This window comes from Ciconia boyciana, chromosome 14 (assembly GCF_034638445.1).
Source record: "Ciconia boyciana chromosome 14, ASM3463844v1, whole genome shotgun sequence".
NCBI lineage: Eukaryota > Metazoa > Chordata > Aves > Ciconiiformes > Ciconiidae > Ciconia > Ciconia boyciana.
The window spans coordinates 17,226,517-17,252,930 of record NC_132947.1 but is presented as its reverse complement, the minus strand read 5'-3'; the positions used below and the strand labels follow the sequence as shown (position 1 = coordinate 17,252,930).

Genomic DNA, 26,414 nt, shown 5'->3' with positions numbered 1-26,414 from the left:
AATGGAAGTGAGCTTTGTGTGCTTATTGGTCTAGTAAAAAACCACCAAAGAGTAAAATTTGGTCTAATAAAAGATACTACCTTGTCATATAAAACCTTGTCTTGCTCTAAGATGTTCTGCAAGGGGGACTGTTGAGGCAAGTAGAAAAGGAAGTTGGTGTAGAATTTATAAACAGTTTATAGGAGGATGTGCCGTATGTTCATTTCTGCTGTTTTTGTGTAATGAGAACAGAGGGTCCCATTCAGTGAAATTAAATGTCAAATCTAAAATGAATGAAATTAAGAGAAATAATTGTCATAAGCTATTGTTGAAATAGCGATTTGAAAGAACAAAATGCTTTGGTGACTGTTGTGGACCTTTGCAGTTGCACTGACTGGAAGTCAAAGGATGATTCAGTTACTCCGTGGCTGTGCATTATGAAATACTGCAGGATGCTGTTGCCTCTATGTTTTGGGCACAGTATCTCATGCTTTTTTGCTTTCAGATGTGTTACTGATGACTAAAACTCTACTACAGGAAATAGTTTGTCTGCGACTCTCTTGCAGGTCAGGGTTTGAGTATTTGTTGTGTGCTACTTCTCAGACAAGGGCTGTGACTTAATGGAGCAAAATAGAATAGTTGAGCTGCTCTTTTTCTGTTCAGCCTAGAACACTACTATATTCACTTTCTTTTTTTTTTTTTTTTTTTCCCCTCCTGCAACAGGGTCGGCTACCTCGCAGGATGTCTGGTTCGTGCCCTGAAGGAGAGACAACCAGAACTGGATATAACCCAGCGAGATATCCTCTGTGTAGAAATTGCTGGGCTTTGTCATGATTTGGGTAAGCAACACTTGAGATGGCTTGTTGCTCTTTGAAAGCTACCCTGGATGAAAAGCTGGCCGTGAGATCAGAACGTGAGAGCTGTTTTGGGCTGCTCAGTGCATGGCTGTATTCCGAGACAGGATTTATCCTGTTTGGTCCGGAGTACATCTGCGGAGGCAACTCCACTTGGTGAATCTGTAGCCACCCTTAGCCTTTTTTTTCTCTTGTTTCCGTATGGTGTTTAGAGTTCTGACCTCAGTGGCTGAAGTGTCTGCTTCCTTCTGTGATGTACTCAGGTCTCTTAAAACATTTGAGAGTGAAAATTAGTGGCCCTTTCAAAAATTGTTACGATTATTTTAAAACTACTTATTTTCTTCAGAGCTGGCACAGAGTAATTAATGTTCTCGGTGTTACTGCATACTTGCCTGTGGTGTAGGTAATGGAACTGGCTATGTTAAGTGCAGTAGTACTTAAGGTGTCTCAGGCAAGTGTATTCAGCTATAGCTGAATCTTCCTCATAGATGATGTCAAGATCAATTCAAATACAAGAGAATCCAGATCCTTAGCTTGCTTAAAATATTTTTACTGACAACCGTGTCTCAGATTAAACCTGTGTAATCTTTATTTTTAAGGTCATGGGCCATTTTCACACATGTTTGATGGAAGATTTATTCCACTCACTCGTCCAGATTTGAAGTGGAAGGTAGGCTTTTCACTCTTAAAGTAAAAATAGAAAACTGAAATTTTTAAAGGGAGAATAATTAATCTTTAACGACTGCCAGTGTTTGTGAGAATATAGTGATCACCTAGCCTTTTCTTATTGCATCATTTTGATGGCATAATTAAAAACCAGAATGTTGTCTTCTAATCTTGTGATGATTTCCTTGTTGTTCTCTTTAACTGTTTGTTTGGGGAACGTCAGCCTCCTCAGCATGGCCAATAGCAGATGGAGCCTTACTAGCAAAGCAGGAAGAGGTGTGGGGAGAAGTGAGGGCAGATGTTTGTGACCAGCATCTCTTTCCCGAAAGTACAAATGCCCTTGAACTCCTGTGTACTTTCATGACATCTGTTTATGTATGCATGTCCTCTTCCTGCAGGTGTCATGCTGGGTGACACAGAGGAGAAATGAAATGTCTCGGTCTTGTCAGTGCCTGTAGTGTGACTCTGAAGAGTCAGAATTCCTTAGGACTGCACTGACCATTTTAAGGCAGCATTGCGCCTTAAAATGCATATTGCGAGCTTTCTTCAGAATATGTTTTACAGATGCAAAATACCAACTGGGAGCTTCCTTTCCAGTTTAAGATTGTAGTTCAAGGCCAGGATATTTAATACAGTGTTTAGAATTCAAACTTTCAGAAACTTTGAACAGAGTTTCAAGGGTTGTTTGCTGTGAATTAAATGTAACACAGTCCTTTCAGGCCCCTCTCTGCTTGTAATTACTAAGCAAAATCAGCAGAGTAAATTTGTTAATCATCTTCTGCAAAGCAGAATTGGTTATTTTGTCTTTTAGCATTGTAACTGTCTTACTGCTGTTTGTTAAAATACAACATTAACAGCTCTCTGCTGAAGAGTGTGTTTCTGGACTCTGTAGTCCAGGTGATTTCCTTCTTGGTTACATACAAAATGAACAGAAAATCACCTAAGTGCTGCTAGGTTGGGAGAAAGCTGTGACACTGCAGGAACGATGCTTAAACTTTGTAATGCAACATTTAGGTGTGTGGGGTTTTTTGATTTTTTTTTTTTCACAGCATGAAACTGCTTCTGTTGAAATGTTTGAGCACCTGATCACCTCCAATAAACTAGAAGAAGTCATGAAGTCATATGGTCTTGTCCTGGAAGAAGATATGAACTTCATCAAGGAACAAATAGGAGGGCCTATAGATGAAACCGCTTGTGAGAAATCGGTGAGTTAGTGTACTGGTCCTGTGGTTATCCCAATAGATGTCTTTAATTTTACTGAAAGAGTAGGTAATTTTTGCTTGTGCTATGTTTTCTGCTATGTTTTGTTATTTATTTTCAGCCCCATGAAATTCTGAGAATCCTGGCACAAGAGATGCTAGAGTAGTGTAGTGTTTATTTCTCACAGTGCTGGCAGGAGGTGGTAACTTCACTACATTATGTGCTTACATCTTCCTGAGAAGTTCTTACCTTAAAGTCTTCAGATCAGAGGAAAGCTTAAGAATGTCATTTGTATTTAGTGAACCTAATTCACTGTAACTGGATTGGTAGAACTGAATTTTTAATGGCAACCTTAAATGATCAGGTTAGGATAGCAGCCTGTTTACTGGATGCCTGAAGGTGGTGGTGATGGGAGGTCGTGTTTTCAGGTGGCTGTATGAAGAAAACATGGAGATAGTTTAGGGTAACAAGCTGATAATGGATAACAAAACTGAGAACTGGCAGAGATGAGGCAATGAGCAATGCAAAGCGTGGCCCAAGTGCCAGAGCCCCATCAGCTTTGATGACAGTAGCAAAATGCTTGGATTTATTGCAGTAACAAACATGGAGGCAGGGATAAGACTTGAAGAAATGTGTTGCCCCAAGAGGCAAGGAAGAAGAGATCATGATTAATAATCATTGCAACTCTATGAAAGAATTAAGTCCTCTCTCCTCAATTTACACTTCACAGCTCTTGTCATCTCTTCAAGGACACCCATTCAGTTGCTACCAGCATTAAGAACCCGTCAGTGGGAGATCTGTCATGACAATCTGGTCCTAATCAGAATTTGTATGTTGTCCCAAATAAATTGCCCACAAATGTTAGCACTTACCCATTATTTTCTGCTGTAGTAGTGTGTAGTTCTCCCATGTGTACTCCAGCACTCTGATGACAAACATAGGGAACTTAGCATAATAAAGTTCAGTCTGAGATCTTATAGGAAGGGGTTATTAATTTACAAAGTCTGCAAACTGATTTTTACCCACTTGCACTCATTTGCATACAAATCTTGCTGCCTGCCGCTGCCGTTGATCTTGTGCCAGGTTCTTACCCAATGCCCGTTTTCCCTTGTTTGGATTCTATGCCTGTTTTCCAGCAGGATAACAGGAAAAGGAGTGTCATACATGATAACATGGCAACCTTCTTGCCACCCTCCTGGTGTTAGGCTGCAGGATCTTCCACTGGCAGTCATTTGTACTGTGGTGGTCTTGCCAGAGTACAGGCTTCTCTGCTGATGAGGCATCTGGGCTGTGATGCTATCGCATTGCAGGCCTTCTGGTCCTGACCTGAACAACGGCTGGTTTATGCGGTGAATATAAATGGTGTCCTGAACATTGTCCCAGTAGCAGAGCTCTTTGTGATCAGCACAGGGTATTTTTATCTATGATGTGCTCTCTTCCCACTGCTTATGCACTTCTCTGTTCTTATTCATATCAGTTTTAATATTTCTGTAATGCAGATAAAATGAAAGCCATTTATCTGTTTGTATACAGTGTTTTTCCACCTTCAGAATTTCAAGGCCACTTTATGGCATTTTTTTGTTTAGCTGAAGAATTATTAAATTTTCAAGAAAATAATGTTTATGTGCAACTTGTATCTTATTGTTTTGGCGTTCATTTCCTGTTTGCCTCATGGCTGAATTATCCCTTGTTGGTTAGGAGTTTAAGTAGCTGGCTATTTAAACAATTTTTGTTTAAAACATCTAAATAATTGTTTTAAAACTCTGTTCTGTAAAGTTGTGTAGTTCATTGCAGAAGACTGCAAGACAGTGACATGTTTGTGGGTTTAACTAATTCCTTGACAATTAAATGATTCCAACCTTTTACCCTCTTTGTTGCTATGCGCTTTTTTTTGGCATTTCAAAAGCTGCAGGCTTTGCTTTAGTAGAATGGGAAATTAGATACTTGTGTACATAGTTTTTATTCTTCCTGATATTCTGGAAAGTCAGCTGCTTAAGCCCTAGTTCTGGATTTCTAATGTCCGACAGCTTCTGAAAGCTCTTTTCTTGTCTTTGTGGTCTTTGTTACCTCAGTGTTGGATGTTTGTCACAGGCAAAATCAAAGTGTATTCCCACTGTCTTTAAAAAATTGTTCTGGCATTGTTGGCACACTTTAATTTCTTATTGTTTCTGATTTTTTTTTTTTCTTCTCGGCTCCCCTGTTATTAGTGGCCCTACCGTGGTCGACAAAAGGAGAAAAGTTTCCTATATGAGGTAGTAGCTAACAAAAAAAATGGCATTGACGTTGACAAATGGGATTATTTTGCAAGGTACAAATCTTATGGTTTTTGTTTTTATTATGAATTCCTACTGAAACAATGCTACTGTATGTACAAATGTGATCTCATTGTTAAACACTCTCTGTGGAATATTTTTAGGGATTGCCATCACCTAGGAATCCGCAATAATTTTGATTATAACCGATTACTTAAATTCACTCGGGTCTGTGAAGTAGAAAACCAGAAGCATATCTGTACCCGTGACAAGGTAAGCAGCGTGTGTGAACCGAGGGAACGCTCAGCAGCAAAGTGTGGGCAAGGGACAGCAGCATACTGAGAACATGGGGCATGGCAAAGCCTGCCTTGGGCAGCGCTCTGGATTGCAGGGGGATGCTGGGGTTGCCTGCTGGATGCTTTTTCAGCCCAAGAGAGGAAGAAGTAGTTGCTGCTCTGAAAGCTGTTTTCAGAAGCAACTGGTTTAAGGAAGGGAAGGACAGAGAAAGCCTCTGTTTTGAAAGGGCTTCTGGTGGGTCCTTCCAGGGGAGACTCTACAAAACCATCAGCTGTGTGTGATCCTGCTACACGTCTTCTGAGCAAGAGGTGAATGTGGCTTTGGTGAAGGGCTGCTAAAGGAGCAAGAGGTCCTCTTCTCTGCCCAGGCTGCCTGGGGTCGCTGTCAGGTCTCTGCTCTCCCATGGCAGCCTGAGTCTGTTTCAAAATTTGTAATTTGTGAAAAATAACCGTTCTGTTCAATGCTGCAGATGGAAGGAGACAACTCATTTGATTCCTTGTTTTAGTTTTCCAATTAAGACAATGTCAAAAGTAAAAGATGATTGGGTTTTTTTGATTCAGGAAGTTGGAAATTTGTATGATATGTTCCACACACGGAATTGCCTGCACCGGCGAGCATACCAGCATAAGATTGGCAACATCATTGAAATAATGCAAGTATTATACTTTCCTTTTCTTGCATTCCATTTATTTTTAAATTCTTGAAACTGTATATCCGTTTGGAATATTCAGGTAATCAACACGGTGTGACATAGAATAAAAGTCACTGGGCTATGTAACCCAATTCTTGTGGCAAGGCTCAGTGCTTAGAGTATCATGGAGGCTGTGATTAAAAAAAATGAGGAGGACAACAACATCCTTCCACATGAAATTCAATTAGAGGAAAATTACTAAAGCCCTGAGGAAGCGTAGGACTGGGGTGTGCTTATGCTGTTTTAACTGCTGACAGCTGAAGTCAAATCTTTATCTACAAGTTAGAGACTGCTTAGCTCAAACTGGCTGGTTAATAGAGCAAAGGATACTAACAGAGTAAAGTAATGAGCAAGCTTACTGTAGCTGAGCTGAGGCCTGGCTTTGTGTTTATGTAATGCCACAGCAGGAATTGTTCAGGACCAACTCAGCTGGCTACCTGCATTTGTACCTCTCTTGTTGATGTCTGTAGAAGTTTCCCTATAGCATTATTCTTTTTACTTTTCTTGAAAAGCAGAAATACTACTATCCCCAAATATTTTTTCATTAGGATTTTGGCTGCTGAGTAACCATCTACTGAGTTTGGAAAAAGGAATGCAGAGGACTACACAGTACAAGAGTGATTCTTGACTGCTTTCATTTCATAAACTTCAGCTCCTGGTTTAGTGATCCTCTAAAACTCAGTCTAAAAATGCTAAGGTTTGACAGTACCTATGTGTGAGGAATAAAACAGCCAAGAAATTTAGTTGTTGGCTTACCATAGTTATAGCAGCCTGTCCAAATGAACGTATGAGCTGGAAATGACAACAAGGTACAGAGAACTCTGTAAGAACTTGATCTTTAGAACATCAGTTTTTCCCACCGGAAAATATGACATGTTCATGATGCTCTACCTTCACAACACTTCGTATTCTCTCAGTTAACTCCTGGAGCAATGACTCTGTAAAAGTATATGGTCATGTGTGAGGCAGCCTCATTGCAGCTGAGTGACCATGTCACTGTCTTGCAGGGTTCTGCAATTGTCCAAGCAGTGTTAAACTCGTAGTCTGAAGCAGAACAAAGTGGACTTGCTTATTCATTGAAGGAAGGTTAAGGTCTGATCTGAACCTGTTTTCAGTAAATGGAAAGACTCTGTTGAAATGTGCAATGACAGCGTGGAGATGGGACATATTGCAGTGCGATCAGGGTCTGCTGTGTGCTTGGGATGCAGTTTCATCTATTGTCTTCTATTTATAACATACTAATGCATTTCTTTTTTGACTCTTGAGCAATAACATGTTTCAAAATGATGCTATCCTTAAGTCTTCATTTTCTCTCAACCTAGGATTACAGAAGCCTTTCAAAAAGCAGACAAATTTTTTAAAATAGAAGGCTCTGGAGGAAAACTGTACCAGATTTCTACAGCAATGGAGGACATGGAAGCCTACACTAAGCTAACTGGTATGAGCTCTCAGAATTTTTTTTTAAAGTAAAAGAACGTGAGTACCTGTTAAAATGCTGTTTTTACAGGTGTTGGCACGGTGGGCCCTTGCCCATGACTAGGATTCTCAAGTACTGCTTTTGTGCACAGATGGTGGGGGGCAGACCTGGACCATCCGATCTCTGTGCTCTCATATCTTGTTGGGAGAGCAAAACCTGGTTTAAATTACTTTTATGTTGAGAGAGAGAGAGAAGCACCAACTTCTTATGTTCCACACGGATTCAAATTCAGATTATCGCAAGCAGTGCTGTCAGGAGGTCCTGCCTGTGCCCTGAGTTTGTTGCACTTGTCACAAGTGGGATGTAAGTCAGCTCTGAGTGATAGTACACCTAGCTACTTCAGGTAGAGAAGTCTTGTATGTGTGTTGCAGTGTGAAACTAATCCCAAGGCAGGTTTCGAAGGGCTCTGATGGGGTCTGATTTGATTTGCTTGACACATTGCTGCCCTGCTTGCAAATACAACAGAAGAAAACAGAATATATGAACAACTTAGTTTATTGCTGAAAGCTTCTGGTTGCTCAGATAAGAGCTTGTGAGAATGGTTCTTGTAGGGTAAGCACATGGAGCAGTAACCTGCTTGAAGACATGCGGGGGAACTCCAGCGTGATTACGGAGTGAAGCAAACAAGAGCTGAGACTTGTGATGTTTTCCCATTTCTCAAGGTCTGGCTCAGTGCTGTGAAGAGGAAACACAGAGAGATTACTGAATTCATGGAAACTGGCTTGAGTTGTGTTGTGTCCTCTGTTACATAGTTCCATGGCTTCCCACCACCGTGGCGTCTTGGTTTTGTCTGCCCCTCCTGGTCTTTGCTGTGAGGCACACCAGCATTCCTCTGTTTGTTGTTCAGTGCTGCGGTTTGCCCTTACCATCTTCGTGCCTCATGGGGGATGGAGGCCAGTGTGGGTAAGGCAGACCCTGCTGCACTGAGGGGTGTGTGGCTGGGTGACTGCAGGGCAGAGGATGCTGCAGACCCTGCTGAAGAGTGCTCCCAAGTACTGGCAACTCTTGCAGCAACCTGTGAGCTACAGCTCACGAGGACTCCCAAGGCATCTTTCCTGAGTGGCAAGGCAACTTTCCCAAGTTTCCATCACCAAGCCTGGGCTGGCCAACAGAGAGACTCAAGAACTTCTACCTTTTGGTCCATGGACGAGGTGACAGAGGCTGAGGGCACTGTTGCAGAGGATTCTCTGTGCCTTAGCCTGTGTCATGATAAAGGCCTTCTGCTGGAAATCCTTCATCTGCTACAGCCACATTCAGCCTGACCATAGACCTGCTGCATTGAGTGGGCAAAGGGGCTGCACAGAGTGCTGAGATGAGGAGCTGCCTGGCTCCTCTGACACTGCATGCCTCTGCCCCAGGGGTGGAGAAGGGGCTGGCTTTGAGGGACAGTAGCTATTGGAGAGCATGAATTGGTGTTGGGCTGTAGAAGGCTGGGCAGAAAGGCAAGAACTGAGATTAAGTTCTTAATGGGCTAGGATCTGTTCCCTGGGGGCTGTCTGGTCTGTAAGATCAGCAGTGCTAGCACGTTAGCACCAGGGTCCTGTTGTAATTGCCCGCTGATGGGCGGTACCTGGTGAGGAGCGCAGCTCAGGGCAAGGAGACCAGGACTGTCCTCTGCCTCTCACAGTCTGCGGCAGCAAGGAGCTGCTTGCCAGGGTTGTCCTGTTCAACAAGGAGAGTCGAACAGCAAGGAGAGTGATGTGAGGAATATGCCAACATCAGATGTAACAGTGGACCATGAAGGATGAGTATGTTCTCCTCTTAAACCAAGGCACTTCCTTCCCTGCCTCCAGTGGTTGCAACCTGGGGGCTTCTGAGGGGACAATAGGCTTGTTTTCAGTAGTCCATGATGAGTGATGCTTCTGTGAAACTGTCCAATTGCCTCCTGGATCTTTGCAAATGATAAACCTCTGTGAAGTTCTGCAGCAGAAAGTTCCGTAGCTTTCTTCCATGATGGGTGAAGAACCACCGTTAGTTTTTAATTTGTTGCCTCCTGATTTGACAGCAAATCCTAGTTTTTGTAAAGGATGAGACAGCAAACCGTTCCTTGTCACTACTGCTTTTGCACAATGGATGTGTTCATGGTCGTCTTACTTCCCCTGCATTATCTCTTCTCTCAATCTGAAGAGACCTAGCCTATTCCTGACTTTGATCAGCCTTGTCCATAAAAACAACCCTCAGTTAAAGGTGTTTTGGTACATGTCTCAGCTTGCTTCTGGAGTGTGTTGCGAGCTTCTTAAGCCAGTTGTGGTCCTAGGCGGGGCATTGCAGAGCTATGCTTGCAGCACATGTCAAAGCTGCCTAGGTATTTCTGGCCGGGGAATGCGAATAGACATGGAGTGCAGCTGTGTCGGTTGTGACAGGCAAGCAGCATCCTGACAGCAGCAGTCTCTTTAGGACAGCCAAAAATAACCTTTCTGCTCCGAAGCCACATCAAAAGAAACTTGTGTCTTACTGCTCATATTGATGGTGGGAAACACACTGTGTACTTCACTGTCATGTGGAGACAGGGGGGGACTTTGATGCTAGCATCCAAAGTCTGAGAAATTCTGAAGGTTTAACAGAAGTACTTTATTCTTTTACAAGATAGAGCACCCTTGTCCCTGAGCCAGTTAGTGCTGGGGTTTAGGATATTCTGATGAACAAGATTGGCTAAATAAGAAGAGGAAGCAACTTCCAGGGAAATAATAAAACTTGTTGCAAGGGTGAGAATTGAGCTAGTTTTTTCTGTCAACAAGTGTTACAAATCTGATGATAATCAAGCTGATATTGTAAGTGACTTCTCAGCTGTCAGCATGTTCAGTCGTTCTCTGAAAGTTAGTGTCTTTCTTTAACCTTTGTCCCTGTACATGCATTTTGCTGTGACACTGGATTGTGACATACTTAACAAAAATCAATGCAACTTTGGCAGATAATATCTACCTGGAAATTCTGCACTCAAGTTGTCCAGAACTGAAGGAGGCACGAGAAGTTTTGCATAAAATAGAACGACGTGAATTATACAAGTTTTTAGGAGAGACACAACCTGAAACAAAGGGGGAAATTGTAAAGGTAATGTCCATTGGTGGAAGATTCTGAATTCTGTCCCTGTAAAAATGTTCTCTAAGTTGCTGACCATCTTTTTTTCTCTATCTCCATGTGGTTTTTGTTTGGTTTGGGTTTTTTTTGCTTAACTGCTATTCAAAAAACAGTCAAATGTTCTTCTCCTGTCTTTATGTAGCTGAGCCATGAAACATATTATAGGAAACTGGGAAGAGTTTTATCTACAAACAGCCAGAAGAATGGCAAGAGGTGGAAATTCAGAAGTTGATTATTGCAGAAATATTTTCAGAAAAAACCTGTTTTCTGAAAAATACATAATTGCATAAAAAGCTGTTATAGTCCAGTGATTGAGAAGGTTATGACTATCATCTTGTGTTCATTAAAATTTCAAAATAATAAGGAACACATTTGCTTTGAATTGTAATTTGTGTGCTTTACTTTGAGAACAAACATCAAACTGAATAATAACTTCTGAATTTCTTGGTATTAAATTCTATACTTAGCATTAGTATGCATGTATTTTTTTCCAGTGTTTGCTTTTCAAAGCACTCATCAGACATTGGTTTAACCGCTGTTGTCTTATTTCAAAATAATGTTATATTAGAGCTGACGTTACTTCAGATGGCTCAGCTTTTCTTGTCATGTGCTATACCATGTTACCAAATCATCAGTTAATTATCTCTAAACTTCAGCCATGATCCTTAAAATTTTCCATGCCAAATTCCAGAAGTGGCTGACTGTATCTAGAAAGCCTTAATAAAAATAATTCAGCTCTTTTAAAGAATAAGGTTAGAGGTGTCTTACTGCTCTGTTCATCTTTCTGTTTGAAGAGAAGGTTTGCTTGTGTTCTTTGTCTAAGAAAAAGTAGTGTTAAGAGATTCTGTATTAAAAAAGCAGGAGGAAGGAAAACATTAAATGGTTGTGCATTGATTGTCAAGTTTCTGCCCTTCTGAGGAGGAGTTCAGGATAGATAGCCTAACAAATAAGGAGATGGGCAGGAGAGTGAATTGCATGAGTTCCACCTCAATGCAAAGATGGAACAGTTCCTTTTAGAAGCTTGGTTAACGAAAGGAAAAACGCTCACTTGGAAAATCCAGCCAGAGGCGCTGAGTCAAGTGTGTTGTTTTGAAGGGAGACTGGATCACTGTTGGTGCCATAATTATGTCCAGCCAATGCTTTGCAGCTTTTGATGCTCAGCTGAGGGATTGGGGGAGAATTTTTCCCCCTGTGGTGCAGGAGTTTCCTCCTGCCTGTCGCAGGAGTGTTGGAGGCTCAACTTCCTCGGAAGTGCTGGAGGTGAGCAGTGGCTAGACAAGACATAGCTGTGTCTGTTCTGCTCCTTAAGAGACCAGTGCCGTTATGTTTAGAATCATAGAATGGTTTGGGTTGGAAGGGACCTTTAAAGGTCATCTAGTCCAACCTCCCTGCAATGAGCAGGGACATCTTCAATTAGATCAGGTTGCTCAGAGCCCTGTCCAGTTTTGTGATCCTCAAGCTGGCCAGAGCCAGGGGAACATCCCAAATAGCTACAGAGTTCTTCAATTCAAAGCTAGGTTTCCAGTTAATACAAACTGGAAGAGGTAACTTAAAAAAGGCAAGCAAACAGCAACAAAGAAAAACAGAAAGTTAGCATACTTAGATACTAATACAGAATAGAAATAGAATGGCTTATAAACAGGCTGCCTCCTGCCAGTTGCCTCCTGGCAATTATTTCCTCTAGGTTTGCTCTCAGTCTAAACCTTTCCTTGGCTTCTTGAGTCACAACAAACCACACGTATGCCTCAGCCTGGCAATGTGTGCGATTCCCTGCTCTTCTTAGCAGTCTCCCTGTCTTTGCAATGGACAAAGCAGCAGCAAAAAAAATCCTGCTAGTTGAATTCTGTCCCTTCTGGACCTGTCTCCTGGATGCTCTGTGCTGCACTTGAAGCTTTTCTCCCGTGAGTCTCAGTTGCTCCCAGGAAATCTTGCTTCATCAAATCTTGCATCTTCCCCAGAACATAGCAGCCCTGGACAAAGGTAAACAGGCAACCTTCTCTCCTGCCCAGCCACAGCCTTTTAATGAGAACTTACACATTTCCATGAACAACTACTCTCCAACACACTGTGCTCCTCTGCTTGGCTTTAGCCTAGCTATCAGCAGGGATTATTCTCTCAGGTCCAAAACCAGACAAAACCCCCTCGGGGGTTTCAGCTTTCAGCTTTTGAAGTAGGTCGCCATCCCCTCCAAAGTTTGCCTAGGAGTTTGCTGCTTCTGTTGTGTTTTGTTTTGTTCGTTTGTTTTTTTTATAGTGATCAATGACATTACTGATCTTGTCTGTCTTTTGGGGTTTTTCTATATGTTTCAATGTATAGGTATAAAAGCTTTATTAGAGGGTGAGATCCTGCAGCCCTTCATTAATAAAAAAAAGTTCAGAAAAAAATTTTAGTATTCAGCTTTGGGGAACTTAATTGCAAAACATTTGCATTGGTAAAACAATTGCTTGAAGGTACTTATTTTCTGCTTTTGTGGAGACTTCAACATGCTGGATGGACTGACGCTCGCTCTGTCTCTCCCTCTCTCTCTCTCTCGCCCTCTCTCTTCTTCCTGTCATCAGTTGTAAAACTCTTCCTCCATGGGCTGGCAGTATTTGGGTCTTCTCAATTATATGAGTTTGTTTTGTTTCTAAAAATTGGTAGAAAACTTCTGGCTAAGGTATACAAGGATTCAAACAACCAGATTGCTGCAAGAAGAGTCTGTCAAGCTATGAAGAAATGAAAGCTTTAGTTTAGTGATACGTTCTGTCATGCATTTTGTTGCCTTGGTCTAGACCTGATAGTGCATAAATGTAATCTGAGTTGCTGTCTTTTTTTCAGAATAGCGGCCTGGCAGAAAGCATTGCTAATTCCAAGCCAGAAAAGAATCCTCCAGATGTGGAGCTAAAGGCTGAAGATTTCATAATTGATGTAAATATCTATCGTAGCGGGTTCAGAGTGAAAATTTCTCAATCATAGAGGGCCTTGTATACCATAGTGAAAATTGGAGATACGTTTCAATACACTTGCAAAATCAAAAAACAAAACCACAGGGTTGCCTCATAAATGCTGTCCTAGCTGCTGAGCTCAAGGCTCTCGGAGCAACGAGCTTCCCCCTTGGGAGGTCTGCTGTGGTTGGGAGGGCCTGGGGGCAGAGGCTGCAGGCAGCTTCACTGGGCTGTTGTTTGGGTGCTTCTGCTCCCGGTGACGAATGTGTTCTCCCATGACTGTCCTCACTCTGAAAAGGAGCAGTAGGGCAACCTTTGGGTTTTAGCATGTGGGTGTTAAAGTCAGCAGTCTAGGAGCCACTGCTGCGGGTTATGAAGGCAAGTAAACTGCGGGCCTCAGTGGGAGGATAAGAGGTACAGTGACTTCCAGGCTTCTAGTGTTGCATGCCTGATGCATGGCAGCCACTCCTGGGTTTTGTCTTCTGCATAAAGCACCTTGCTGCCACAGCTCAGTCTCCAGCCAGCACTGATGCGAAGGAGAACCTGAGGCAGAGGGGAGACCTTGAGCAATCTGCAAGTATCAAATAGCTTAATCCCTGTTCTTGGTTAATTCTGGGAAGAGCTAATGAATGGCTTTCCATAGAGTGCATCACAAATCACTTCTGAAGCTCCCTTGCATTGAAGATTCACTTCAGGCTGGGTAAAATTGTAGCAGTTTACTTAGCTTTAAAGTAGTTGACTCTGCTTTCCTTGTCCCACAAATTGAAGTCATGGGGAACTGGGCTTCTCCCTGCTGACCACAAAACTGTTGGTGTACCAAGCAGATGTAAATAATGTTGTCTAAACCTCCTGTTTAAAATTGTAAGCTCTGCTGCTGCCTCTGTAGGTTGTGTGTTTTGGGGAGGCACAGACTGGCAAGGGACCAGCATGGTTCCACTGTTTGGAGCATTTCAGAGCGCGACTGGGAGCTAGTTGGTGTAAATGTGAATATCCACCTGGCAGCTTCAGAGCAAAAGGTGGTGGTGGTTAATTACTGTTCTATTTGATTAGTGTCATTTACAGAAGTATAGTGCATATCCTTTTGTATTTATTGTGAGAAAACTAAAGACAAACATTAACAACTGCCATTTTCTTTGTTTTACGTACAAGGTTATCAATATGGATTATGGAATGAAAGAACAGAATCCCATTGATAAGGTTCTCTTCTATTGCAAGGCTGATCCTTCCAAGGCAGTCAAGATCAGTAAGGAACAGGTAGTCTTTTATTTTCCTCAACTGGCTTCAGAAGGGCATCTTCTTCACAGCTTGCGATGGAAGTGATTACAGTCCTTCATGGTAGCTCTTGCGGGAGTTTTGGAGAGGTTGTGGAATCCATGTCCTTGCAGGTCTTCGGTGTGTGTTGTACTATGACAATCTGGAATCCTGACAGCCTTTGCATATGAACAGTATTTAACTTGAATACACTGGGCGTCTTAGAAAAACACAGTTGATTTGGATAAAGCTCATGGATTGTAGTGGGATGTTTTTTACTGCTTTCCATTTGTACTCAAATGAAAAAATTGAAGTTCAGTGGACTCTAAATTCCAAGAAATACTAAACCTTATTTCTTTGTTATTCCAAAGGTTTCAAAGCTTTTACCCATGACGTTTGCAGAGCAGGTTATCCGGGTTTATTGCAAAAGTCAGGATCCAAATATTGTTTCAGCTGCAAAACAGTATTTTATTCAGTGGTGTATAGAGAAGGATTTCACCAAACCACAGGTAACAAATTCATATGTTATTTTTCTTGTCCTTAGAGCTCTTCACCTTTGTCCATAAGCTTCGTCTTTCATTAAAAAACTTGGCATTCAGGCCTTGTCTTTGTGGCAGAGCCACTCCTCACTAACCTAGCTTCTGGTTTTATTGCGGCTTGCATCTGGGTGTGCTTTGGTTTCACTGAAATAGTGGTGGATTTGCATTGATTTAACTTACGGGATTTGAAAAGTCATGTTTTTATAACAAAGTTGGTATCCACACACTCACTAGTTCATGGATGCAGGTTGCGTCGTACAAAGGCTTAAAACAGCACTGAGAGATTAAAAGATCTAGGGAAGAGGTCAGCTCAGTTCTTCTGTTGCTTTCCCTCTTTTTTTTTGTTGTTCACCAGCTGTTAAACTCACTCCTTCCTGAGGAGATTCACAGTCAGTCCCTTTGCTCTGAGTTAGAGTGGAAGATATCTGCAGGAACAAGATTGCAAACCTCTGCTCTCTGGGCAACTAGTCTGTAGTCTGAGTTGCCTGCAAGGCCTTATCTGTGCTCTGTGTTTCCCTTTTCTGTCAACTCTCAGAACATACAAGTGTTTCCAGCTGTCAGGAAGGAAGAGGGTGTGTTACAGCTCTTCTGACATTTTGTTTTGTGTGGGGAACTGCATCAGAGCTGCCCTGGCAAGTAAGATGGAGACTCTAAAGCAGACCCTGAGTCCATACATCTTGCTTTGTATTCTTCCTGCCAAAGGTGGTGAAGAAGCCTGTAACAATCGTGGCTGTAAACTACTGATGTGTGATACAGCATCCCCATCACATCCCCCTTGCAGGAAGGTGGGCGCCTTCATCTAAGAAAATTGCTATGTGCTGATACTTCCAGTATATCCATTGCTGTAGGGAAGCAGTTATGGTTGTATCAAGTAAGTTTTTCTTAGTAGAAAATGCTAATGGAGCCACTCTGCTATATGCATGAGCTGCGAAGTTTTTAGGCTGGAAGTGTCAGTAGGTTTGATAGATGTGCTGGCAAATCTGCTGTTACATTTCTCCCCTAATGGTTGGCTTTTACTTTTGTTTGTCTGATAGTCATACCAGGGAAAGGAAGAGCTTGCTTCAGTTCCATGCACTTTTTCAGGTATCTTCCACTATCCGGGATCAAACCTTAAAGTAAAATAAATGCTTATATTAAAATCTTCAAGTTGCTTAAGAAATGCAGTGTGAACAGTTTGTTCTGTGAACCATGTATTTTTTTCCTTTTCATCAAGTATGTTAATATCCCTGACTGCATCTAATTTGCTAGAGACACCTGCAAGTCTCATTCAGGGGAAGAGCTACATCCTCTGAAATGAAAGACCACCCAGTAGATGAGTGCTCTTATGCACTGGAGCTACAGCTATAGGCACGAACAACTTGTTTTAAGGCTTGTTCTTATGTCATACTTCTGGCATCTGTCTTTTGAGAGCAGTTAATTTCAGAAGGGCTTTTTACAAATGGATCAAGCAACAAGCTTTCTCTGCTTGTAGCTTGTAGGGTATGGTTGCATCCTATAAGCATATTCTTCTAGTTCAGGCATATCCATCTCGCAGGCCCTGCAGAACATAGCAACATGCCTCACCAGCTTATTTCTGAGCTTAGAGAGCTTATTGCTCTCTTGTCTGTATTTGCAGTGCCTGAGCACTAAATTAACATATATATCTGACAAGGATGAGCACCACTGCCTTAGACCATACCAGTTGCTGTACCAACGTTACATACTTTAAGACAGTGAAAGGCAAATCCAAGCACCTACCGCTGGTCGATTGCATCAGTTTTAAATGAGATACTGTGGCGAAGTCAGAGCAAACACTTATAATAATGTTTCCAGTTCATATACCAATGCCCAAAATACAAGCCTGCTGATCTTCCTAGATTTGCTGGTAATAATTTAGGAAGAGGTCAACTGCCAGGAGTGAAGGCTTCTCAGATATGTGGGGGATTTTTTTTCTCCCCACCAGATGCTACCGCTGACTACAGCAGTTTCCATCTCTGGGATGCTCAGTCTTCAATGTTGTTGATTTACAATGCTGCTAGGACCTTGGATTTATTTTTTTCTATTAAGTCTGATATTGAGGTTCTTTTCCCCTGCTTTAGGATAGAAAGCAAAAGTGAATATACTATCATTAATATTTTCTGACTTTTAATAATAGGATAGCGATGTGGTTGCCCCTCATCTGACTCCAATGAAGAAAAGCTGGAATAACATGAGAGATGATGAACACCAGACAGCTTCAGAACCCAGCTGCAAACAAAGGCTTCCTTTCAATAAGTAACACTTTTCCTTTTGGCACTATTCAGTCTGCTTCTTCAGAAGATGAGTAAACCTGAGCAGCAACTCTTTTAAAAGCCAGTTGGATGGACTGTAAGAATTTATGGAACAATGCAGAAATGCATTTTACAATACAGTATGTTTTAATGTGGGTACTTAAAGTGCATATTCCAAATGGCCTTTTAAAAAACTAACAACCTATTACAGCAGAGTGAACTCAATTCTCACTTATTTTTGAATGTATTGGCACTGTGTAGCAAGAGTAACTTTAAAAATTGCAATTAATCGTTATTACAAGAAGTGCTGAAGGCACGTTACTGTTCCTTCTAGTCCTGATTCCTTCTTCAGATGATTGTGATATTGTGTGAGCTAGCAGAAAAACTTCCAGCTCAGGTTGGGGTTTTTTTTGGGGGGGGAGGCAGGGGTCGTTTCTTTTTTTGGTTTTTTTTTTTTCAGTCCTGGGGAAGAGAGGAGTAAGTATGCTTCTGAAAATGCAGTGAGGTAATAGAACTTCGAAATAACCATGGAGGGCATCTTGAAGAATAGCAAAATGAATTTCATCTAAAAAAATAAAAGGAGGGGAGAGGGAAATATTTTAATAACCAAAGATTACTTTTCTGGTATTCAAAAAGCTGAAGATGCTGGCCTCTTGCTTACAAGTGTGACCACAATTTTTATTGAAGTAACAATGCATTGCAGTGACATGCAGCCTTTTATTGTTTTATAGTGTATTTTTGATACGTTGAATGTTATATTTTTACTCTTACACTGAACTGCAAAAACTGCTCCAAACGTCCATTGTTTGAGTGCTTGCAGGAAAGCAGAGCTACCTGAATGTTTGTCAAGGCAGGTGGATGTGCGCACCGTTCTTGGCACGGTTAGTGAGTCCCAGCAGGATGCTGCGCTGGCTCTGCTCTTCCTTGCACCAAGTGCACCTTGTTTCTGCATTACACTGTACTAGGTAGACAGACTCTTCAGGAATTCTTCCATTCTTGTGTCCCTTCCCTGTTTCTCCTGGGTTTCTTCTTGATTGCTGTTCCTGTGTAATTTTTCTCTCCCTTGTAGAACTATAAGGGTTCTTACATCTTTCCCTTACTGGCAGTACTAATGTGAGTGTTGCTAAATGTCTGTCCAGTTGAAAAAGTAAATGAGGAAGATCTTTTTCCTCACATTTTTTACTCAGGTCTAAGAGGAAGGCTGCTTTCATTAAATAAAACCTAAAAGCTTGAAAAAGCCCACCCTCAAAACTAAAAATGCAAAGCAAAAAGTTCAGTAATGCTCAGAAATTGGAACGAGCTTTGGATTTTTATATCTGAAATGGGGAAAGAAAAGTTCAGCATTGAGTTTTGACAGCCAAGTGTGGGTAACTAGGTTAGTTTCTGAAAACTAACACAGTGGAAAGTCACTGTGAGAGAACTGCAGAACTCTCTTCATATCTGATTACGTTTCCTTTGCCCTCTTTATCACAGGAACTGATAGCTGTTAGGCAGAGGGAAGAAGAATGAGTATTCATGTACTTACTCAGATTTCATTTGTTGAAATAACCAGAAGTTGTTTTGCGCTCTGCTGCTTTCTTATGTACTTGTGCTTGTGTATCTGAAGGTGATGCAGCGCAACCTCTGCTGCTCATATCTTTAATGGTATTTCAGATCTGCAGGTGTACCAGATAACTATTAGAAGGGGTTGTGACCCCTTTAAAAGCTTTTAGAGAACTTCTTATTATGCTTCAAGAAACAATATCTTAAAGGCCTTTATCTCCCTTATCAGCATAAAATCAAGTATTGTTCAGAATAATGTAATTCTGTTATTGTTGCTTGGGTTTGTTTTGAATCTGTTATAAAAGGTGCACTTTATACTTGGGAATTATCTTTTGCTTATGCTTAAGCAAAAATTCGTACTTAATGTTAAGTTCTGAGACAGAGCATTTCTTTTTCTCAAACATGTTAATCTGAGCCTCTCTGGACTAAGAATAAATTTATAAACAATGATTTTACTATTCTTTTAAGGAATTGCAGTGTGTAAACTTTATTAAAAATGGTCTTACTGCACAGTTATAAACAGCCAAATGTATTTCTAAAGGACAAATGCTGCTCTGTGGAAGTGCAGATCTTCCAGCTTGAGGAGATGGTTTCTTAATTTATGGTTACTCAAGTGCGGTGTGAATGGTAACTACAGTGGAGCCAGCTCAGCTGTAAGGGACCATGGGGCTGGGGCGGGGAGGGAAGCTCGTAGAGGCTGTGCCAAGATGGAGGATCCAACCTCTCCTCGTGCCGTGCAGTGAAACTGCAGCCACACGGCGGTTGCCATGGCTGGGCAGAGCAGGCAGGCCTCTGCCTTCAGCATCCTTACAGTGGCCAGGCTGGCTTTAGGCGCTGCTCCAACGGTTGTGTAGGGGAAACGGGAAAAGTGCAGTCGTGCTTGACCAACCTGATCACCTTCTGCAATGAAATGAGTGGCCTGGTAGCTGAGGGGAGAGCAGTGGATATTGTCTGCCCCAACAAGCTGGTGAAGTATGGTCTGGACGAACAGACAATGAGGTGGACTGAGGCAGGGCCCAGAGGGTGGTTGATCAGTGGCACAAAATCTAGTTGGAGGGCAGTAACTAGTGGTGTACGCCAAGGGTCACTACTGGGTCCAGTCCCAGTAGTCTTCATTACTGATCTGGATGATGGGACAGGGTCCACCCTCAGCAAGTTTGCAGACGACACTGACCAGGGAGGAGTGGCTGAAACACCAGAGGGTTGCACTGCCATCCAGGGGGACCTTGCCAGGCTGGAGAAATGGGCTGACGGGAACCTCATGAAGCTCAACAAGAAGGGCAAAGTCCTGCACCTGGGGAGGGTCAGCCTCATTCACCAGTATGTGCTGGGAATGCACCTGGAAAGCTGCTTCCACCTGGGAAGCAGCTTGGTCAAAAAGGATCTAGGGGTCCTGGTGGACACACGAGTTGACCATGAGCCAACACTGTGCTCTTGCAGCAAAGTATGCCAGTGGTGGCCTGGGCTGCGTTAGGCAAAGTATTGCCAGTAGGCAGAGGATCCTTCCCCTCTGCTCAGCACTGCTGAGGCCACCCCTGGAGTGCTGGGTCCAGTGCTGGGCTCCCCAGTACGAGAGAGACAGGGACAGACTGGAGAGATTTGTCTTCTCCCTGTTGTCGTCTTAAATCCCTTCTTAACTATTTCTCCATTTATGTCAGCCTGTGTGGATGCGTGCTGCAAGGACTGGGTGCCAGCCGCTGGAGAGACGGGCATGGGTGGCTTTGGGGCCAGCAGCTGGAGTCAGACCGGGGCTGTAGGCACCCCTGGCCTGCGGTGTCAGCTCCTGGAGCGGGTGAGTCCCAGTGCCAGCTGCTGGCGGGGCGAGTGGCTGTATTGTCCCCAAACCGGTGTCTGTGGGGGAGGTGTGTGTCATTCGCAGGCAAACTTTAAGCTGGACCATCTGGCGCGTATGGGGCTGTGGTGGGGGTCAGAGGGCCGGGATGTGGGCAGGGGGCCAGGCAGATTGAGGCAGACGTGTCCCTTGGGTAGACACTGGGCTCCAGCGGCCAGGCTGGGGTGGCTGGAGGAGGTGGCAGCTCCTGACGTCCTTCAGCGCCCGGCTGCCCAGCGGTGCCGTGCTGGGTGCCATGTCCGGGGCAATTGCTGCCGTGGAAGGGGAGCGGGCAGGGAGGCTTGGCAGGAGGGAGCATCTTTGGGGGGAGGGTGAGCGAGTGGGACGCAGGAGGACAGGGTCAGCTGCTGCAATGGAGGGTCATCGCTGGGGCTGCTCACCAGCTCACTAAATGACTTTGGAAAGGGGATGAGTAGTCAAATAACATAAGGAGAGAGAAGCCGGCCACGGAGCATCTCTGAAGGGCTGTGGGAGACGGAATCAGCAGGGAAATGGCTGGTGAGGTTCAACGCAGGTACGCGTAGGATGGGGTGGGTGTGTGTAAAGTAACGCAGCCTGGGGCTCGATGGGATTCAGGCTTCACCAAATTGTAGGTTTAGGGTAGGAGCTGACAACGGTTGAGGTCATGGGATGATGCTTCAGCTCAGTGCCCAGCCACACTCCCAAAATAAATAAATCAAATGTGGTCAAACCAGGCAGGCCCTTGTCCTCCTGTGGAAACCCCTGGGCCTCCCCTGCCTTGAATCCCACCTGTGTGGCTGGTCCTGCTGCTCAGACAGGGACGGCGGGATGATGGAGGAGGAGGAGGAGAGCTGGCCCAGCATCCAGAAATGAGAGGCCAGGCAAGAGGCAGCAGGTCGTGGAGCTGGGGGTGGGAAGGGGCCGGGGGAGGGCTCTTGTTGTCCCCTCCCCGTTGGGAGCAGGTCAGGGCAAGATGCCCAGTGTAGCCTGGACACCCCTGAGGAGGAAGCCCTGGTCCTCAGAAGGTGATGGGGTGGACAGAGAGTGTGGACTCTGCCGGACAGGGGACGGGTCCCCGCAGCCCCCCAGAGCAGCGCCCTGGGCCAACCCCCCAAGCTTCCTGCGGGCACGCAGCTCCGGGCCGGGACAGGGCACGGCTGGGGTGCTCATGGCTCCCAGCCCGCTCCCCACTGGTTGCTTTGCACAACTTCACGGCGCCATTCGTTGCTTCCACGGCAAGGGCAAGGCTGGGAGCGCAGCTCTGCCTGTTTATTGATGAGTGGTCGCTGCACCGCCTGGCAGCCCTGGCAGCGCCATCCCTGGGGGCCACGGCTGGTGGGGCAGGGGCTGCCTGGGCTTCCTCAGTCCTGCTGGCATCGTGCTGCTCTTGAAGCTTGCTCCTCTATCTGGGGACCCTGCGGTGCTTGGTCCTGCCATGTGTCCTCCTCCCAGGGCAGCTCTGTGTCGCCCCGGCCAGGCAGGGTGCTCAGTGCCGTGGTGGGGGCCAGTCCTGCAGCCACCCCAGGGACCCCAGCATGGTGGCAGCAGCACTGTGGGGGACAGATCCCACTGCAGCCTGTCCCCATCGTGCTGCCCCCACCAGCTGTTGGCACATGAAATGGGGGCGTTGGTGGGGACAGGGTGGAGGGAGGTAGGAGCAAGGCTGTGCACCATCCCGGCAGGCTCAGCGGGTGCTAGCAGGGAACAGCTGTGCACGAGACATCGGTCCCAAAGCCCCAGTGCCACCTTTGTCCCCAGGTGTGCGTGGTGGGGTCAGGCCAGGCCCCACACTTCCAGGTCCTGGATGCAGAACTCCTCCTGGGACGAGAGGGTCTCATTGTCGAAGGTCTCGCAGGGGTGGCTGCCCCCATGGTGCAGGTCTCCATCCAGCCACAGCCCAAATCTACCGCTGGGAAGGTGCCAATGGCACGGTTGGCTGGGGGTCCCCTCTCCTGCCTGCTCCGTGCCTGGAGACCTCCCCAGCCACCTCCCAGGGGACCTGCCACCTCCCTGTCCCCACTTCCTCCGTGCCCTCCTGCTGAGGATGCCAGGCACAAGGGACAGGCAAAACAGGGACAAGACAGGACAAGCAGCCACCCCTGGGGCTGCTACCCTGCCCGCAGGCAGGGAGCAGGCAGGCCTGCCTGCAGCAGGGTCAGGGGGATGAAAGGGCCAGCGCTGCTGGACAACCTCCACTGGTGGTTTTGGGTTCAAACCACCGGTGTGTGCCTGGACCTGGCTCCGCAGGGCAGCGGGGGCTCAGATCGTCAGACGGCCATCAGGGCTGGGGACCCCATGGGCTGCTGAAGCTGCCGGCACGGCTCCTACCTGCCCCCGCCGACCATCAGCAGGTCCACATCCCCTTTCATGAAGAAGTTGTTCCTGCCCGTCCACCTGAACACCTGGGTGGGGACAGCAGTCAGCTGGGACCGTGGGCTGGGGCACAGCGTCCCCGTCCCCATCCTTGTCCCCGTCCTGCGAGGGACAGCTGGGGGCTGCTGAGCAAAGCTGGCTCTTGCCTGTCCCCACCGTGTCCTGCTTCTCCAGAGGAAGACCTGGCTGAGCCTGTGGGCACCATCCTGGTGCTGGCCCGTCCCCGCCAGCAGCCCTGGGACCCCCCCCCGGGGGATGGCTGCCACCCACTGATGCCACCAGCAGCGTCACTGATGCCACCAGCCCCGTCTCACGCACAGGCGGCCGCTGGCGCAGGCAGACGGGGCTGAGCTGCCTCCACGTCCCGCTGACGCTGAGCTGCGACTGCTCTCGCATGCGGAGGGTCCCCGGAGCTGCCCGGCTGGGCAGGGCCCCCTTCCCTGAGCCCCCCCTCTCTGCGCCGTCTGGCTGGGATTTGCCGTCTCCCCCGGCCCTGGACAAACCCGGGGCACTACGGCCGGCATGGCCCCCCCCGCTGCTTCACCCACGTCCGGCCAAGGGCAGCCGTGTCACCCCAGACCCCCGCCAGCAGCCCGGGCACCCCCCGGCGCGGCTGGGTCCCAGGGGCATCGCCGGCCTCCCACGCCCCGGGGTGCCCCGCAGCTGGCAGCCTGCAGCCCCCACCTTCAGCTCCGGGGAGAAGGAGAAGAGGAAAGCCTCCCCCGTCCCATAGAAGCCGTTGCTGCGGCGAATGGCGCTGGCAGAGAAGGCGCCGAAGGCCTGGGGGAACAGAGAGGGGGAGCGCGGCGCGGCGGCGCTCGGCGGGGCTCCCCAGTGCCGCCACGCACCCCCATCCTGCCGGCAGCAGCGAGGCTGTGGTTGGGCCCCTGGTGACGCCGCGCTGGCGGCCCCCGGTGCCGCGGGCAGCCGGGCCGGGAGGGCTCAGCCCTACCTGCGCCTCCGTGTCCCTGATGAGCAGCAGGGCGGGGCCGCCCGGCCGGCCCCCGCGCCGGTACAGGGTGCGCAGGCTGAAGCCGTCCCGCCCGGTGCAGTACAGCAGGCGCCAGGGCTGCTGGGTCAGCCGGGGGGGCAGCCGGGGGCCCAGCTGGGGCGGAGCGGGCTCAGCCGGGGCTGGCCGGCTGCTCCTCGGCATCCTCCCCCGCCGCGAGCACCGTCCCAAGAGGTCGCCCCAGGCATCCTCCTCGTCCCTCCCCCCAAGCGTCCCCCCAGGAGGTTTCCCCAAGCATCCCCCCCCCCGCATCCTCCCAAGATGTCTCCCCAAACATCCTTCCTCCAAGCGCCCTCCTGAGAGGGCTCTCCAAGCACCCTCCCCCTCCAAGCATCCTCTCAAGAGGCCTCCTCCCACCTGAGCATCCTCCCAAAAGGTGTCCCGAGCATCCTCCCCCTAAGCATGCTCCCAAGGGGTCTCCTCAAGCTCCCAGCCCAGCCAGCAGGTTCCCAGGATGCTTCCCTCAAGCATCCTCATCCTGAGAACCCTTCTGAGATGTCTCCCCGAGCATCATCCCCCCCCGGCACCCCCCCCAAGAGGCGCTGCTGAGGTGGCTGTCCCCGGGGACAGGAGGATGGCATCCATCGGCCCTCGCACTGGACCAGTTCCTGGCAGGACAGTGGCCATGGCTGCACGGCGTGGGGGAGGTGAGGGTGGGGGTCCGCATGCTGGCAGGAGGGTCCCTCACCTCTTGGATCTCACCGTCCCGCAGGATGCTGCTTGGCGTGCTCAGCACCAGCCTGCACGGCTCCTCCGGGGCCGGGGCTGCTGCTGGGGCTCCCTCCCAGCCCGGCTGCCCCTCTCCGGCCGGCTCCCCGCAGCCCACAGGCTGCTCCTCGTCCTGGTCGGGCTGGGGGCAGGTGGAGGTGACCATCCCTGCGGGCCCCGAGGGAGCAGCGGCCCCGAACCCACCCTGCATGGGGTGTCTCCCATCCAGTGTCCAGGGGCTGGGCGAAGGGGCCCAAAGGCTGCAGGGATGGGCACTTGGCCGAGCCTCCAGCCCAGCTTCTGGCTGCCTGCTGCTCCCAGCAGCCCTGCCGTGCCGTGCCGTGCCGTGCCGTGCCATGGCCTGGCACACTGCCAGGCCGTGCCACCACTGCACACGGAAGTTCAAGGGTGTGGGGCTGCCCAAGGAGGAGGAGGGGAGGAAGAGGAGGATGAGGAGGTCGGGGGAGGGGTCCACAACTTCAATCCAACCTCAGCCCCAGCAGAAGGGGCGAAGCCTGGCCGCTCCCCTCCTTGCCCACGGCCGGGCTGACCCTGCAGCGTGCGTGGGGGTCAGGGATGTGCCTTGGTCCTGGTGGCAGCTGGTGACGAGTGTCTCAGTGCGGGTGCACCCCGGCCCGAGGGCGGGCGGGCAGCGGTTCCCTGCTGCCGGTGGGGGACGGGCAGAAAACACCCCGAGGGGACAAGAGGGAAGAGGGAGGGCAGCCCCACTCGGCAGGAGAGCTCCTGCCCCCGGGGTGCTTGGATCCTCGAGGGGCAGCGGGGCTAAGGGAGCAGGTCCCGAGCGTGCCCACCAGCCTCCGCACCTCCCCAACCCCTCACTCTCCCCAGGGCAGCCCCCATCTCTCTGGCCGGCCCCGCACCCAGCCCGGCTGGTGCCTCCCGGCGCTGGCCCAAAGCTCATTCCCAGTGCCCACGCTGCCGCGTGGGACCCCCCCCACAGGACCTACCAGGCGGTGGTAGCGGGCACGGAGCCCCCTCATCACGGGCACGCAGGTGCCGCTGGGGTGCTGGGAGCCGCGCTGCTGGGGAGCCCTTGACACCACCCTGGGTTAATGTTCATCCACGCTGGCCCCTCCCCAGCCACCCAGCGCGTGACACGGGTGGGTGGGGATGACGGCAGCCGGCCCTGGCTCATGGGGGTCCAGGATGAGTCCCCTTGCAGAGCCAGGTCCTGCGTGGTGGTGGGACGGGTGGGCAGGCATCCTCCTCCAGCCAGGCACTGGGTGACCGGTGGCTGTCGCCTCCTTTGCACCCCGGCTGCTGCCTGGTTCGGGCTCTGGATCGCCAAGCAGGGAGCCCTGAGGCCACGGGGGAGCCCCGAGGCCACGGGGAGCCCTTGTTTTGGGATCAACGGGCAGGTCATGCCTGTGTTGCTCTGTGCAACACGACTGTTGCAATGATTGTAGCAACTGCCAACACCTGCCCAGCGGAGGTGGTGGCACGTGCCCCTCGCTCTGGGCTGATGTCCTGCGTCGGGTGAGCCGGGGCCCT

The 26,414-nt window shown here is 47.9% G+C and overlaps 2 protein-coding genes across 2 annotated transcripts in view; one reads left to right on the top strand and one right to left on the bottom strand.

Moving 5' to 3' along the window:
- The window catches only part of SAMHD1 (SAM and HD domain containing deoxynucleoside triphosphate triphosphohydrolase 1), a 29,286-nt gene extending 9,825 nt beyond the window's left edge, over positions 1–19,461 (top strand). The window contains exons 6-17 of the mRNA XM_072879541.1: positions 703–818; positions 1,433–1,503; positions 2,549–2,704; positions 4,907–5,007; positions 5,116–5,224; positions 5,809–5,900; positions 7,262–7,377; positions 10,328–10,467; positions 13,312–13,401; positions 14,568–14,672; positions 15,041–15,178; positions 17,343–19,461. Coding sequence (XP_072735642.1) covers positions 703–818; positions 1,433–1,503; positions 2,549–2,704; positions 4,907–5,007; positions 5,116–5,224; positions 5,809–5,900; positions 7,262–7,377; positions 10,328–10,467; positions 13,312–13,401; positions 14,568–14,672; positions 15,041–15,178; positions 17,343–17,465 — 1,357 coding nt within the window. The 3' untranslated portion in view covers positions 17,466–19,461. The remainder of the gene's footprint in view (positions 1–702; positions 819–1,432; positions 1,504–2,548; positions 2,705–4,906; positions 5,008–5,115; positions 5,225–5,808; positions 5,901–7,261; positions 7,378–10,327; positions 10,468–13,311; positions 13,402–14,567; positions 14,673–15,040; positions 15,179–17,342) is intronic.
- Positions 19,462–22,049: 2,588 nt separating this feature from the next.
- On the bottom strand, positions 22,050–26,058 carry TLDC2 (TBC/LysM-associated domain containing 2). The gene is given in 7 exon segments (XM_072879540.1): positions 22,050–22,721; positions 23,141–23,214; positions 23,870–23,965; positions 24,138–24,290; positions 24,883–25,044; positions 25,871–25,927; positions 25,930–26,058. Coding segments are annotated over 7 exon segments (807 nt in total). The 3' UTR covers positions 22,050–22,585.
- Positions 26,059–26,414: the final 356 nt, after the last annotated feature.